The 15,620-nt window shown below is 35.1% G+C and overlaps 3 protein-coding genes across 3 annotated transcripts; 2 read left to right on the top strand and 1 right to left on the bottom strand.

Annotated features, from left to right (window-relative positions):
- Positions 1-3,756: 3,756 nt before the first annotated feature.
- LOC114726827 (classical arabinogalactan protein 4-like) lies at positions 3,757-4,593 on the bottom strand. Its single transcript, XM_028913545.1, has one exon. The coding sequence runs from the start codon at positions 4,496-4,498 to the stop codon at positions 4,073-4,075; it is 426 nt and encodes a 141-aa protein (XP_028769378.1). The 5' UTR covers positions 4,499-4,593; the 3' UTR covers positions 3,757-4,072.
- Positions 4,594-7,042: 2,449 nt separating this feature from the next.
- LOC114726826 (esterase AGAP003155) lies at positions 7,043-8,574 on the top strand. The gene is made up of 6 exons (XM_028913544.1): positions 7,043-7,334; positions 7,437-7,535; positions 7,614-7,655; positions 7,790-7,934; positions 8,066-8,167; positions 8,261-8,574. Exons 1-6 carry the CDS (start codon positions 7,119-7,121, stop codon positions 8,329-8,331), a joined length of 675 nt encoding a protein of 224 aa, XP_028769377.1. The 5' UTR covers positions 7,043-7,118; the 3' UTR covers positions 8,332-8,574.
- Positions 8,575-10,102: 1,528 nt separating this feature from the next.
- On the top strand, positions 10,103-15,021 carry LOC114726813 (GLABRA2 expression modulator). The gene is made up of 4 exons (XM_028913529.1): positions 10,103-10,655; positions 10,776-10,877; positions 11,542-11,813; positions 14,530-15,021. Exons 1-4 carry the CDS (start codon positions 10,328-10,330, stop codon positions 14,713-14,715), a joined length of 888 nt encoding a protein of 295 aa, XP_028769362.1. The 5' UTR covers positions 10,103-10,327; the 3' UTR covers positions 14,716-15,021.
- The last annotated feature ends 599 nt before the right edge of the window (positions 15,022-15,620 follow it).

Raw genomic sequence — 15,620 nt, 5'->3', positions numbered from 1 at the left:
AACCCGCCAAATTATCATATTTTGATTCTCTCTGTTTTTTCCCCCGCCAGTGCACAAATGTCTTAGATTTTCAGAATTTCGCCCCCTGTGAAAATTTTCTGGCTCCGTACGTCATCTGGCTATTTATGCCTATTACTACTCCTCCCTCATTCCATAATTTAAGATGTTGGTTAGAAAAAATTTATTGTCCAAATATTAGAGTTGTCAAAATAATTAATTTGATTTTTTTTCACTTTCATTACTATTAAATATAGGAGAAAAAATAAGAGATAATAAAAATATAACATTAAAGGCACCTTTATCATTTTCTAAGGATAAAATAAAAAAATTATCATTTTAGAACACATTTAATGACTAAGCTTCTATTTTTTAGTATATAAGAAAAGTTAACTAACTTCTTATATTATGGAGGGGAGAGAGTATTACACTTTTTTTTTGGTAAAAAAAAACCTATTATTACTACTATTACGTTGTTATCATTAAAATCCTCAACTTTTAGTGAAGCTTACCTTCTATTATTACATGGAACTTAGAGTTGCTTCTAACATTAAAATTTACTTTAATTTCAGTAGCAGTTGTTCTAAATATACTTATTCCCGCTTGCAAGCTCACACATACTTGCGCGCCTTATTCATATCCACTTTAGTAACACTTCGTTTAATCTCTTCTTTCTTTCTTTCTTGTTTGTTTATATACGCCTTTCACTGGGTAGGTTGAAATTAAGCCATGTTTTGCTAAACTTCTTATGCAAGAAGCCCAGTCACTTACTCAATAATCTGCTGGAACACATTCATTAAATCTATTGTGTTACTTTGCATTTAATTTATCTTTTACTCGTCAATTTATTCATAATTGCATTGTCAAGGTAGCAATATCTCTTCATTATTTTATTATTTGATACGCCCAACACTGGCGATTCAACGTTTCATGCGTCGAATGCAATAGACATACTCAATGGTGTATCATCATCTTCAAATATATATAATTAGAATATCAATATGATTATATGAAATAAAATGTTTATATTTTGCATAAAAAATTGAAAACCTATTGCACACATACGGCCCATCAAAATCATTTTGATGTTTACCCCAGAAAAATAAAATCATTCTGATCGATGAGAAGGATGGAATGTTTTTATGTGGTAAAAACGCGCGCCACCTTTCAATATCAATACAATCAATGACATAAAAGAATTTGTTTTCCAAACCCAAAAAAAAACAGAGAGAGATGGAAACATTTGTACACGTACGGCCATTGAATAATTATGTGTATATACTACTCCGGTCCTTAATAAAACCTAGTTTGATTTTTATGTTAATTCTAGATATAAGATTCCAATCCACTTTTTCTATCATATTTATATATTTTTTTAAGATAATCCTTCTAATAATGGTAGTTCTAGTTAATAAATTTGATTAATAAGGATGTTTTAGGAAAGACAACACCTATTTATTACAAATAACTAACTTAACTTATTTTCTTAGTCTATTCAAATTAGTCAATTAGCTTTTATAATTAAGACCGGAGATATTATTGAATAATGGAAAATGTTATTATTGATGAAATCATGAAAAACAAATCCTCCTTTCAACATAATATCAACGCTCGAAAGGGACAAATTGATAATAGTGGCTTTTCATAGTAATGTTAAACTAATTGACCAACCAAATCTTGGATGGTGGCACCCTTAGGATTATAAACATTCTAATTTTTATGGGTCAATTATAAAAATTATAATTTAAGTGGGTGTGAAAGTTAAGCCATTGATAAGATTAATTAAAAAAATAATAAGCCCTGAATAATTGTCAGCAGTCTAACCCAAGGGTAAAGTTAGGGGTTTAGTGTGATATAAGCTACCAAAGCTATCTCCTAATCATATCTAACTCAACTACAATAATACAAATATTAGTAGGCCATCATGGGCCCACAGGGCAATGCATGGTGAGTGGTACTATGTTTTCAATCATTTCATATTTCGTATGATGTGGCAATTACACACACACACACACACTAAAGGTCTGTCAAATTATAATCAAACATAATTAACATGGTTAATTCATTTGACCCAAAAACTAACAATGGTTATTTGTCTAAGGCGACTCCGTCAGACCGTCACACATTTTGATTAAATTTGAATTCAAAAAGAAAGTTAATATATCGTATTTATTTATTTTTTTGGTAGAAACCAGGTGGTATCCCCTAGCCGATAGCCAGAGACTAATCCTGGCCTGATTCGAACCTATAACATCATGTTTAAGGGACCCAGCCATCTACCAACTGTGCCAGGCTTTGTTGGTTAATATATCGTATTTAAATCAAATCAAATGGACCCATAAAAGATAACATAAACAATAGAAACTGAATTTTTAATCATTGTGAATATATATTGTTATATATAATAGTTGGGTGTTGTGGTTTAGTTACGTTTAATGACGGGAAAATCCTAAATAAGTATAAAATAGTAATGGACGTCTTTACTCAAATGATACACCGACCTTAATTAGCAGCTAACTTGGGTGGCCAACTTGCAACAACGTCCTGAAATTAAACCGTTAGATACTCATAACTTCTCGAATGTTTAGGATAGATATACCACATGTATAGATCTTTATATTGACATTGATAAGTTTATGAATTTTTTTTAATTAACTTTGTGGACAAAACTTATGAATGAAAAATATTGTAGGGTTATATATATATTTTATATAAAGCACAATGAATGAGGATTTGAAAAATGATGTGATGAGTCGATATTCGATAGGGACTATTGAAAATTTGAAATCATCAAGCTGTTGAACACTTCCATATAAAAAATTAAAAATAGTTTCACGGTGGCAGAAAGATTATTTGAGCTAATTATGTGAGTTTAAAGATAAATTAAGGGGATAGAAAGTGAAGTATTTTTAATTTTCTTTTCGCCAGCGAAGTATTTTAAAATCTAATTAAACGGAATTTGGATCATATATCTTTATACTTTCTCAACATCTCTCTCCCTCTCTCGATGCCCGAACGCATCCATTCATTTTGATTTTAACGGTAAAAGATGGTTAATCGTAGCATTAAACTAATTATGTTATTTATTTAGTTAACATCATATATGATTATATATTGTTCTAATTTCTTATATATAAGAATATTACGGTGGTAAATAACTATTGAGTTACCATCAAGAGAGAAAATAAAGAAGGAGGAAGAATCATATTATACTCATCCAGTTCTTAATATAAGAAATATGATATGTTCTTTTTAAAACATCATAATCATCTTTTTTAATATCTTCCTTTCCTCTTTTACTTAAATATAGTTAAAAGAGTATTAACAAAAATAATTTCAAAAAAAATTAATAAATCTTACATTTAAAACTAAGATCAATTTAATAATTAGATCTTATATTAAAAGCGCAGAGAGGCAGTATAATTATTAATTAACCAAGTATCTCGGTCAATAATATCAACGTTGCCCTATATGGAGACGAGGCCAACTTAGAATGAGACACGTATCAAAAGAATATCAATAGAAAAAGTAGATTTGGTAACCTACTCCTGACGTGAATGAACATAACATGGGTAATTATTAACTAACTACTTTATTTACGATCCCTCCTTCATGATTATAACTTACCAGCTACCATGGGGGAAGAAACATCATTTTTTTCCTCACTAAGTCATGGAAATTATGATTACATATATTTGAAATTAAGTGATTATTAAATGGCTTTTTGCTTTCCGAAAGTTTTTTTTTTAAAAAAAAAGATTAAAACAAGAATCGCAAACTTTTATTCCCACTATAATCGAATAATATACAATGAAATCAGACGCATCTAGCTACAAAGTGTGGACTCCAAACAATGAATCACTAAATAATAGCAACAATAGTCATCATCAAATCCTCAGTAATCATAATCCTCCCTGCATATACATAGAATATAATAAAAGGAAAACCATAAACACATTAAATTAAATAATTAAAAAAAAACTACTCCATAAGACCAGGAAGAAAAAGATCTCGTCCGTCCAAGATAATCAACATCAAAATCCGATGCATGCCAGCCCATGCGGATCAAAATATTCTAAGCCAAAACGAAGGCGAAGAAAGTCGCAGCGACAGCGGTCCCAGCAACGGCGGCCTTGCTGATGGAGAATGCGGCGGAGGGTGCCTCGGAACCAGGAGACACAGGAGCAGCGCCGCCGGGGCCGGAAGCAGGTGTGGAACCGCTGGGACCGGGTGCCTGAGACGGGGAAGTGCCGGAAGGCGGTGGAGAAGGAGGAGAAGGGGTAGGCGAGGGAGTAGCCGGAGCAGGGGCAGGAGCCGACGGTGGAGTGGCGGGAGCAGGGGTGGGTGCCGGAGACGGAGTAGTTGAGGGTGAAGGAGATGGTGTGGGAGTGGGCGACGGCGTAGTGGGAGCCGGCGAGGGTGCGGTTCTTGGGGCTTGAGCTAAGCACGAGGTGGCCAAAAGCCCCAAGACCAGAAACACTTGAACTCCATGAAAACCCATGTTTGATGAAAACTCTCAGAATCAATTCAAACAGGAACACAAAGAAGCAGGGAGGAGAAGAAGAGAGTGAGATATGAACAATGGGAAAGCGTGGATGATGTATATATATATAGAAAGCAAGGGGAAGGGGAGAGAGAAGAATTATAATTGGTGCAGATATTATTTAATTAAAGTATAATTACGTGAACGAGTCATACTTGACCGATCATGCATATGCATTCACATATTCTTAACCAACCAAGAGCCAACCCAACTTCACAACGTGGGTTAAGTAGGCAATATATGGCGGTGATGTGATTATTAATGAGTCAATCTTCTCTTCTCCCACAATACTTTTTTATTTTACGCATTTCGTGTTTTTTCCCCTTCGACAATAGCGTAACCCTTTACCTAATCGGCTCAATTATGAGTTAAGACTCTTCGTTTTCTCCGAATACTTCTATATTTTTTATTTTTAACACCAACGGCTAATGTTTTGAAATTTGCATGCATTGCGACATGGACTCTCGTACCGTAGATATGCAATCCAATTTTAAGAGAAAAATGTTATTTTTGTTATTTGAATATTTAGATTGAAAATTGAAATATGAATGCATTTATTTTGTTTCAAATTAGTGTTATTATTAATATTATGAGTGTGAGACAAAACCGCGTTACGGATACAATACGGTTTATCGGGTGGAGTCTTCTTTGACCTTCTGGCTTTTGCGAAGTTACTTGCCTTATCAGACTGGGTTGCGCGTCAAGCTTTTCTGGGGGAAAAGACACACCTATTCTTGGTGGCTTTATCATTTGATTCGTTCATACACTGAACTTACTAGAATACCCTTTTGAATCCGCTTTCTCGTGGTGAGACAATCATGGTTCCACCCGTTCATTAATAATAGTTACTGTAATTTTTGTTTCCGAAGGAATATTCTTCTGGGGTGTCTCTGTAAATACATACATATATATATATATATATTATGTGGTCTTGTTTATTCTCTGATGAGTGCATTACAGCCAAAATAACCATCCATCCTCCAACTTCTAGTTTAAAATAAAAAATAATTACTTTTTTTAAAAAAAATGAAGGATATATGTTTTGGAAATGACAATATGGCGCCAAGTGGGATCTGGCTTTACTGAGATGGCCACGTGACGTACATAATAATGTTGTAGAAGGAGGCAAGCAGGAGAGAAGAAAGTTCGGAGAGGGTGGGAAGAGTGAGAAACGTACGTACAGTTAGAAGGAGGAGGGGCTTTGAATTGAATTGAAGGATTCCAGATGGGTGAGGTCACCAACTGCTCGAGTGGGTAAGAAGTAGGAACCTGAAAATGAAGAATGAGTAAATGGGGCAGAAGAAGCGTATTGAAGGCGGTGGAGCAGCACGCCAAAACACACATTTTCACAAAACCAAAAAAGGGGAGGTCCTTTTCAAAAGTCACACACAGACCAATACCCAATTCAACAAGGTCTTAATCAGCACCATGACCTTTGAAATTTTGAATACACACAACCATGCTAGGAGATGATCCCTATCCATATCCGTTGCGAAACATTCACAGGGAAAGAGAGGTCGGTTTGGTGCTGTGACGAATGAAAGCAAAGTCAGATTATTAGACGAGCTCAGATAACATCATGAGTGCATCATTTTGACATACAAAAACCTTGAACCTAGTTGTTGTGTCCAATTTTGGGTTTATCTTTTATGCTCATCAACTTTCAAACTAACATCACAACCGCCTTGTAGCCGAATGCTAGTGAAAGTTCTTCTGTAAGTGAAAGATTGCGAATTTTCAATCATACTTGCAATCCCATTTAATTTTGACGTTGCCATCAGCACCCAGTGGGGCTTGCCCAGCAACTTCCACGGAATTGCAATTAATTTTTCACTTTGGTTTATGCTCGTTTTTGGGCTGAAACCTCAAGGGCTGGCCCAACAGGCAACAGCATAAGAGGGATTCCTTCTATGCTCATTTATTTAATATCTCCAGATTTCAATCTCTGAACTCTTTCTATCTATATTTCAGAAAAATGGGTTGTTTTACCTCTGTGGCAAGTTCTAATATTTTGTGATTTTACTGAAATAAAATACTCTTATAATTCTAAAAATTGAAACCGTCGTGATTAATAAAAGATACGGTAGATAGGTGGTGAAGAAGCAGGTTTTTTTTTTTTTTTGTGGCCGGAGAAGAAGCAGGGGTAGTTGGTACCTAACATCAGCACAGGCAAAGGAGGCATGGACCATAATGTCATACTAGCCGCCGTCATCTCCCTCATCATCATCATTCAATCTTCACCGTCATATCATTCATTAAATTATTACCTCTGATCTTAATTATAATTATAAAATTTTGTTTATAGTTAATAAGATTTTATAATTAAAATCAAAAATAATTTACAAATAAATGAGGTCTTATAATTTTATAATTAAAAAGAAAAGTAGTCTGCAAAAAGGTCGTATATAATTAGAACTAAAGCTAGTATTAATTACAGTCTGTTTTCATTTTCAAGTCATTGCAATATTATTTCACAAGTCAAATCTCCCGAACCATCAATTTTTTCACAAGTTTACACACACCTGAGAAGCTGAAATCTCGAAAGCGAAGAGGATCCTGGAGCAATCTTAATTTCGTCATGGAAGTTCCAACCCAGAGAAAACCCAGAGTGCTCTGCCTCCATGGATTCAGGACCAGTGCTAACATCCTCCGCAAATTGATCGGAAGATTTCCGGAATCTGTTCTCCGAAAGCTAGACCTCGTCTTCCTCGACGGGCCATTTCCGGCGCAGGGCAAATCTGATGTTGAAGGCATCTATGATCCTCCTTACTTCGAGTGGTTCCAATCTAACCGGGTTCACCTTGGATCTTGATCAATCTCTTTCATTCTGTATATATCTTCCACACATTCGAGTGCTGATAGTTGCTTTCTTTTTTCCTTTAAAATTCTCTTACAGGATTTCACAGATTTCGTGAACTTCGAAGAATGCCTAGCTTACGTTGAAGATTATATGGTGAAAAACGGTCCTTTTGACGGTTTACTTGGATTTTCTCAGGTGGGGTTGAAATTACTGTTCTTCTTCTCTCGGATTGAAGACATGTAATGAAACTTGACAGATTCATTTTACCTTCAGGGTGCTATTTTAGCAGCCGCATTGCCGGGAATGCAGTCGCAGGTACTAACAAATCCTCAATAAGCTTGCTTGACCCTTTTATTTTGGTTGAAGAATGAACACTTGAATTCCTGGGGAAAAAACCCAGAATATACATTTAACTGGGTGATTTTTCTTGATTGATTCCACAACTTCAGGGCGTGGCACTTGGGAAAGTAGACAAGATAAAGTTTTTGATTCTGATGTCAGGAGCCAAGTTTGGGGGAAAGAAGTTCGGAACGCCTAAATTGGCTTCCAATGCATTCTCAAAACCCATTAACATCCCATCTCTCCACTTCATTGGTAATTAAACACTCTTTCTTCTATATGTCATTTCCTGATGCAGAGTTCTCTCACCATATAGAATAACTGGGTATAGATACAGAAAGTGATCAATATTAGCATACGTTTTAGTGGCTGTTTTGTGGGTGAAGGTGAAGAAGACTTCTTGAAGGAAGAAGGGATTGCAGTACTGGATGAATTCGTGGACCCACTAGTGATTCACCATCCAAAAGGACACACGGTCCCCAAGCTTGGTCAGTCATTTGGTACATTGTAGTATTCAAGGAGATGCTGCAATCTGTATTATACTAATCTGAGTTCACAACTTTTGATCATGTTTCCGTCAGATGATAAGGGTCTGGAAACTATGCTGGCCTTCATTGACAAGATTCAGAGCATGCCATCAAAATCTTCATAACAAGACCTGAGCCCATCCACACACTTACTGATCTGCTGCTCTGGTGATTATATAATTAACTGCATACATAGGAGCCTGGGGACCAGTGGTTTAGATTTTAAGAGAAGGCTTTCTTGTCTTCAGTCTTCTGTATTCCTGTCTGGCAAAATATAGTGATCAGCGATGGAAATTGATTTAAGTTCAATGAGAATAATCCATGTTAATTATATGCCTGGTCCAAAAAATAAAGAAGAGTGTTAATTATATGGGTTCATCTTCATGTGACGTGTTTTCTGAAATAAGGTTTGCATATGATTATGGTGCGGGCTTCTATATCAACGGGAGATTATCCTGATCTTCTGATGTAAACTGGATATTTGAGATGAGCGGATAACATCTATAGGAAGTTTTAGTGGTAATAAATGAAGAAGTGAATCAAAATATTTTATTAAAATCAATATATTCTACAACAAAAACTTGGGTGATTATATCATTTCCTTAGTATAAGAGTTAATTAACTAATTTAACTATATTAAAAAAATTAGTTAAATTAGGTAGTTGTAACGAATATATGTTATTTTTTCTAAAATACCCTTATTAATAATATGTATTAGTTAAAATTATCACTTGAAACATTTAATATGTGTAACTGTTATAAAAGTCATCTTGAGAAAAAATAGATAAATACTGATAAATATGAGAGACGAAATGAATTGAGACTTAATATTTAAGACTAAATTAAATATCAAAATAGCTCTTATATTAAGAACGAAAGGACGTATAATGCAATTTTGCCCATCAACTTCAAAAAATAGTGCAAAATCCCTAATTTATAACAGGTCAAGTGTCTATTAAGTAAGAAATGCGTGTACTACATACTTTGTTATGTGTAAACTAGACTGGGGACAAAAATGCCTATAAAGTGTATTATACTATGATACAATTTTGGACATCAACCATAAAAAAAGTGCAAAAATCTCCGACCTGTAATAGAGGCACATGTTGACAAGCGTTGATCGTAATTATTATTATTATTATTATTTTTTACCAGAATCATGATTATTAGAGATATTGAAATTTTATGGCATGAAATGCAAATATGAAAAAGATGGGTGTTTCATTTACACCCAACACAACATGAACATGTGAGGCTCACCTCCTTCACGTGATGCCCCTTTAACATGTTCGACAATTTTTTTTGCCTTGATTTTTTTTTTTTTACCTTTTTTTGTTTTTTAGAGTTCTTTTTTTTTTTTTTTGCCAAGGTTTTTTTCAGAGTTCATGAGCAAACTTGTACCATACTAAAGTTAAGGATGCCAGCAGCTTCTCCAAGAATACATGGGGAATATTTTTGTACATTAACCTAAAAAGTAACATCTATAAATAAAATAAAACAAAAGTATACTGGCAAAAAAATAAAAGTTTAAAAAAAAATTATAGATATTGAGCATTTTATAGTTTGTTTGGGAGTCACATGATTTAAAACAAAACTCTTTTCATATATTTTATTTTTGAAAAGTTATTTTTAAAAAATTATACTGCAATTACAAATAAACATTTATTCTTGGCTTATATGAATACTTTTTATGTTTAAATTTTGTGAAATAATTAAAACTTTCTCAAATTAATATGACCACCTAATTAAAATTAGAGTTTTTTTTATCAAAATTAAAATTAGAGTTCGATCATATAAAAATGGGATCATATATTTTTTAATAATTTAATTTAATTTCCCATTTGTAGGCTGCGACCTGGGCAGGGCAGAGCCATGGAAAGACTTGAGCCGAGCCCCCATCTTGTTCGCGCTAGAAAAAGTCAATGATTCAATTTTGGTCCAAATCATCATCATCCTTTCTTTCTTTACCAATTCAAATGCCTCTCCAATTCTCAATCCCAAATGGTGGCTTCTAATTCTTTGCCGAGTCAGAAAAGGTAACGCATTGTTGAACACTCACGCGCCGCCCCACGCGCCCTCAATTACTGCCTCCGGATCCCAATTTTTTTTTTTTTTATCCCCATGGAGCATACGAAAACGGAATCCGACCACCCCGGTCAAACCAAGGTCCCAGAGCCGGAAAGCAAATCTGATCCGAAGGACTCAGCTCCAGGAGCTAATGGAGATGGTAATGCGGGGATTGCCGTTAACGCAGCGCACTCGGGATCGGAATCGGATTCCGTGGGTCCTGCAGGGACAGTGAAACGCACCGTATCGACCGGAAGCATCAGGAAGTCTGTACATTGGAACCCCGATTTGGTTTCTGAAACCACCTTTGTGGCTTCGCCAGAACGATTTCGTTCGAACAGTCTGTCCTCCTCTATGTCCCAGACTTCCGTCAATGTCAAGGGTCAGTTTGCTATGTGATTTGTATGAATATGTAATATTTATGCACAGTTGCGTGTCTATGTGGATGCCCATTTTGATGCCTTTTGTGGGCCTAATGGACAAGTCGGTGGTTCTGAATCAGATACGTTAGATACGGTTCGTAATGTGCTAGGAAGATGGGGAAAGAAGGTTGGAGAAGCGACGAAGAAGGCTGAGACTCTGGCTGGAAACACTTGGCAGCACTGTAAGTTTTACCGTTTTGCTATCTAATTTTTGGATTTATTTGTTGTTCTGGTTCTTTCGTCTAGGATTAATTTCTGTTGGATATGAAGAAAGTATTCATTCAATGGCAATGGCTCTTGATTCACGGGTTCCACAAATTTTCCCTCCGGCACTAATTATAGGGCAATGTTTCTATAAACTTCGCCCTATAATTATGATTAGGACCAGAGGGAGTGCATACTTTTTAACTCGCTACTGAAAACTCACATATGGTGTTGCTAATGAGAATGATATCAGATGCCTGTCTATATCCATCGCCTTTTTCGTTTTCCTGCCCAGAATTCGGTAGAAAATTAATATTAGAGTTCTGCGGACCGGAGTATGACATGAAGCCGATGTTTAGCATGGAAGTTAGTTTTAAAACATGTTTTAACATGATATGCGTGTACTGAGCACCAGCTTCTTTTTTGTATGGTTTTCCATGGTCTTTGCATTCCCCCGGGGGGGGGGGGGGGACATGATATGCATGTAAAAATTCATTTTCTTGTGTCATATGTCTTAACCAACATAGAAATGTTAACTTCTCAGATAATTGTTTTTACTTTCTATCTTATACTTAAATGTGAAAATTTACTTAGATCTACAACTGTACTGAACTGGCTTGTTTTGTCTAAATTACATTAAAGTGAAAACAAGCCCGAGTTTTACTGAAGCTGCTCTGGGAAGAATTGCCCAGGGAACAAAGGTTCTAGCAGAAGGAGGCTATGAGAAAATTTTTCAACAGACGTTTGAGACAGTTCCAGAGGAAAAGCTCCTGACTTCTTATGCCTGCTATCTATCCACATCAGCTGGTCCAGTAATGGGAATTTTGTATATATCCACAGAGAAGATTGCTTATTGTAGTGACAATCCTATTTCATATAAATCCGACAACCGAACAGAGTGGAGCTATTATAAGGTATATATGTTACAATCCAAAAGAATGTTTAGTCTAGGAAGGTAATGGCGTGGATATTTAATTTTCCAATCTAGATTTTAGTTTTATCCATCTGAGTGGTTTGTGTTTTCAGTGCTCTAGCATTAGTTGTTGCATTATGGATTAGTTAGGTTGAATTCAAATTTAGTGAAGTCCGGTGTTTGGTTAGAAGCTCTAAGGTACATTACACTATATTCCTTTGAAAGGGGACCAAATCACATGACCCTCTCTTCTATTTTAAAAACCTATCCTTTCCTTCTGTGAAGCCCAAAGATGGGCTCTCTCCTCTAAAGCCAAAGATGGACTACAGTTGTACTTATTTTGACTAAAATATCTTTGTATATATTATTTATGTAACATGGACAAATTAAATGCGTTCTTGATCAAGGTAAAATCAGTCAAGTCTTTGTAATTTAGAATAAATAAAATACATTTTTCAACCCAAAATAAATTACTTTAAAATAAATGTTTTAAAATAATTTTAAATAGTTTTATTTTTGACAAAAAGAAACTAATTATTCTTATTGGGCATTTTGGTAAGCTTTTAGCTCGTGGAGATTAATGTATGTTTTCATGATAGAAAGATTGGGTAATTTAAATATTTCTTAGGAGAGGAAAGAGTGAGTCGCCCTACTTCTTGTACATCATGGAACTGGGGAAGCTATACTTACAGTTATCTATTCAAGGAAACAACTACTCTGTGGAATGCGTATATGCAATTGTGGTTGGATAACATTATAAAGGTAGCAGAAAGATGAGCTGCTTATTATAAGCATCCCTATATAAATTTTCAATTATCACTACTCTTCAGGCCAGGTCTATGGTGCAACGATTGCACCAGACACCAGCGCAACAGCTTTGTTGGCTGCGGTTTATTGACCATTACGTTGGGAAATGAATTTGACAGATAAAACAGTCAGCTGTTACATCTTATAGCTGGCCTTGTTGCTAGGGCCATGTTGCCACAGTGGCACCGGCACCTCCTCAACAGAGAGGAGGTTCTGGGCTAGATCCCTTGCAAGTGTGACTGTAAAAGTGTGTTTCCTAGATCTGATTTCGAAAAAAAGAGGGGGCAAAAAAAAAAGGTTGGCCTTGTCTTTAAACAATCGTTATTCTAGTTGTGCCATCATGCTAGGTGAGACAAATAGGACCGTTAAATTCATGTTAAATTGCCATCTCTGGGTTCCTTGCTTATCAACCATGACAGAGTTGTCTTTATCTTGGATTTTATGCTAGTGAGAGACATCCTTATGATGGGTTATGGTGGAAACTGTTCTGATCGGGTCAAACTTCATCTACATGTGGCTCATAAATTCGTTGTGACACGAAGCTCTTTAAGTTTTATTTTCTTCTTGTTGTGTTCTGTAATGCTATAGCCTCTAAAAAATGAAGCCTGCAAACCTTAAAAGAGAATTATGTTTTGGCATGAGGGGAGTGTCCTTTGTAAGTATGGCCCTAGCAAATTATGTTTTGTAGTTTCGTTGTATATGTACCTTCAGTTTCATTAAATTTTATTTGCTAAAGTATTAATCTTTATTTTTTGGTGTGTCTCTTAATCATGTTCCACTTGGGTTCATCCTGGATTCAGTTATGTTGGTAGAATAAGTATGGCCTTTAATTTATCTTAAACTCTTTCAAAGTCAAACTCACTACTTAGCCCTTGTTTGTAATTCTTTAAAATCTTAGAATATATTCCCTCTTCCACGTTGTGAAAATTTTTAACCCTAGAATCTCATATTTGCCGCTGTCTTCTACTTGCAAAACTCCACATATGCAAATGCTCTGTAGAGTCATACACATCTTTTAACTGTTATGAGTATTATTGTAAAATTAGATAGAAGAAACAAAACCATCTAAAATAGATGCAATTTTAAAATTTAGAGCATCATCATCACAGTAGATCATGCCACATGAGGACAATCCTTTTAGTGATCATTGTTTCTTCCTTCTCTTTTATATATTTAGTTAATACTCGCTTGCATTCATAGCTCATCTTCTCAGTATGACTATTTTTCAGTGCATTATCTGCACTTGACATTTAGTAAAATGTGTGCTTGGATGTTTGTCCTATAAAAGTGACAATAATCATACAAGTCCATAAGCTATCAAAGTGAGAGACTAGCTTCACTTCCTTAATTGTGTTTAATCTGAGAATGGAGGCCTTCAATATGTACAATTCGTTTTATCTAAAGACTTGTGACTAGGGCCTTAGGAGGTTTCAAACTTTTCCGGTACATGTTTGTTGGCACAGTGATATGCATTTACCCTTAGGACTTGCAAAATGTTATGGATAATTTTGCTATTTAATATTTAAACGGATTTCTATGTTTCTTTGAACAGTCAAATTAGATTTGAAAAGCCAACTGTGCTTCTGCATCTTTAACACCCAGTATTCCTACCTTGACCAACTGTACCTTGATTGGGGGAAGTCTTTTATCTTTAAAGTATAATAGCACATTTCTTTCTTGTTCTTGGTACATAAATGAATCTTTTAGATTTTTATGCTCCGTTGTCTCTACATATGTTGAGCTTGTTATATTGGATGTGTTTGAAAAGCAGAATCTTTTTGTGATACATGTTTTGACGTGATAATGCTACACGAGATTTGTTTCCTTTCTTTGATTTGACTGATAAACCGCAATGCTTTATATGGTCCTTTTGTTTCTATTTTATGTTATTGACTTATTTTGATATATAGGTGATCATCCCATCACACCAGCTGAAGGTAGTTAATCCCTCATCAAGCAGAACCAATGTTGCTGAAAAATACATCCAGGTGGTCTCTGTCGACAATCACGAGTTTTGGTTCATGGGCTTCTTGAACTATGAAGGGGCTGTTGATTCCCTGCAAGAAGTTCTGCAAGCCAACGAGCAACCATCTTAAGAATGGAAGCTGTCTGCATTGTCTAGATTTTCACCCTATTAAATACATTGTGTATCTTGTAACAAAGTTTAAAAGATTTGAAAATTCTGGTCCTGGGGCAGTTGGTTTAAGTATCCCGTTCCCTGCAAATTTTTGACAGTTTTGTGGATAATTGGATGTAGGTGTAGGCTTCATACCTAATGCCATTTGAGGGGATCTCCAAGGTATTATAGTTTATAGAAATGTTTTCTGGTTATTACCCTCTCACCAATCTTTGCCATAACTCGTTATGTCAAAACCAGTTAGCAACAATCTTTTTGGTCTTTAGCTGCTGAATGTTTCACTGTTACACCAACCCCACAGAACCTGAATGTTTCTACACTGAACAGTTAAACTTAGGTTGCCAGTTCTGTGACAGAGTATGTAAGACGCATGGGAGTGTGGCATTGAACGACTGACTTTCTTGTTCTGCGGCTAACATGTTGACTGCCAGACCTAAATGTTAATTTTTTAGTATATTAAAACCGGCCTATGGATCTTTGAACTAATGATTCTGTGGAATTTTGGAGAATGTGATTTCTCTGTTCACAAGGCCCTGCTTTCACACGCCGAATTAGTTTGGTTTATACTCCTATTCATTAAGTTTAAATCTGGGGAGTGTGATTAATTTTATAAGTTTTGATTTGGGTTTATCTTAACATTTAATATATTTTTTAATTTTATTATTAATTATTTATTCTCTTTTTTTATCTTCTTTCTGATTAGATTTTTTCACACATTTTCTTTCATTCTTTTTATGTATTTATTATAATAACATATTTAAAAATAAAAGTATATTTCTAACTTACTTATAGTTTTTAACTAATCATTCATTATCTATGAATTAATTATTTAAACTTTATAATAAGAACATGAGAGAATACTTT

The sequence above is a fragment of the Neltuma alba genome, unplaced genomic scaffold (assembly GCF_004799145.2).
Source record: "Neltuma alba isolate B1F8T4 unplaced genomic scaffold, ASM479914v2 tig00012407_pilon, whole genome shotgun sequence".
Classification (NCBI taxonomy): domain Eukaryota; kingdom Viridiplantae; phylum Streptophyta; class Magnoliopsida; order Fabales; family Fabaceae; genus Neltuma; species Neltuma alba.
Note: the sequence above shows the minus strand (reverse complement) of the source record. Positions and strands in the feature narration are given on the sequence as shown.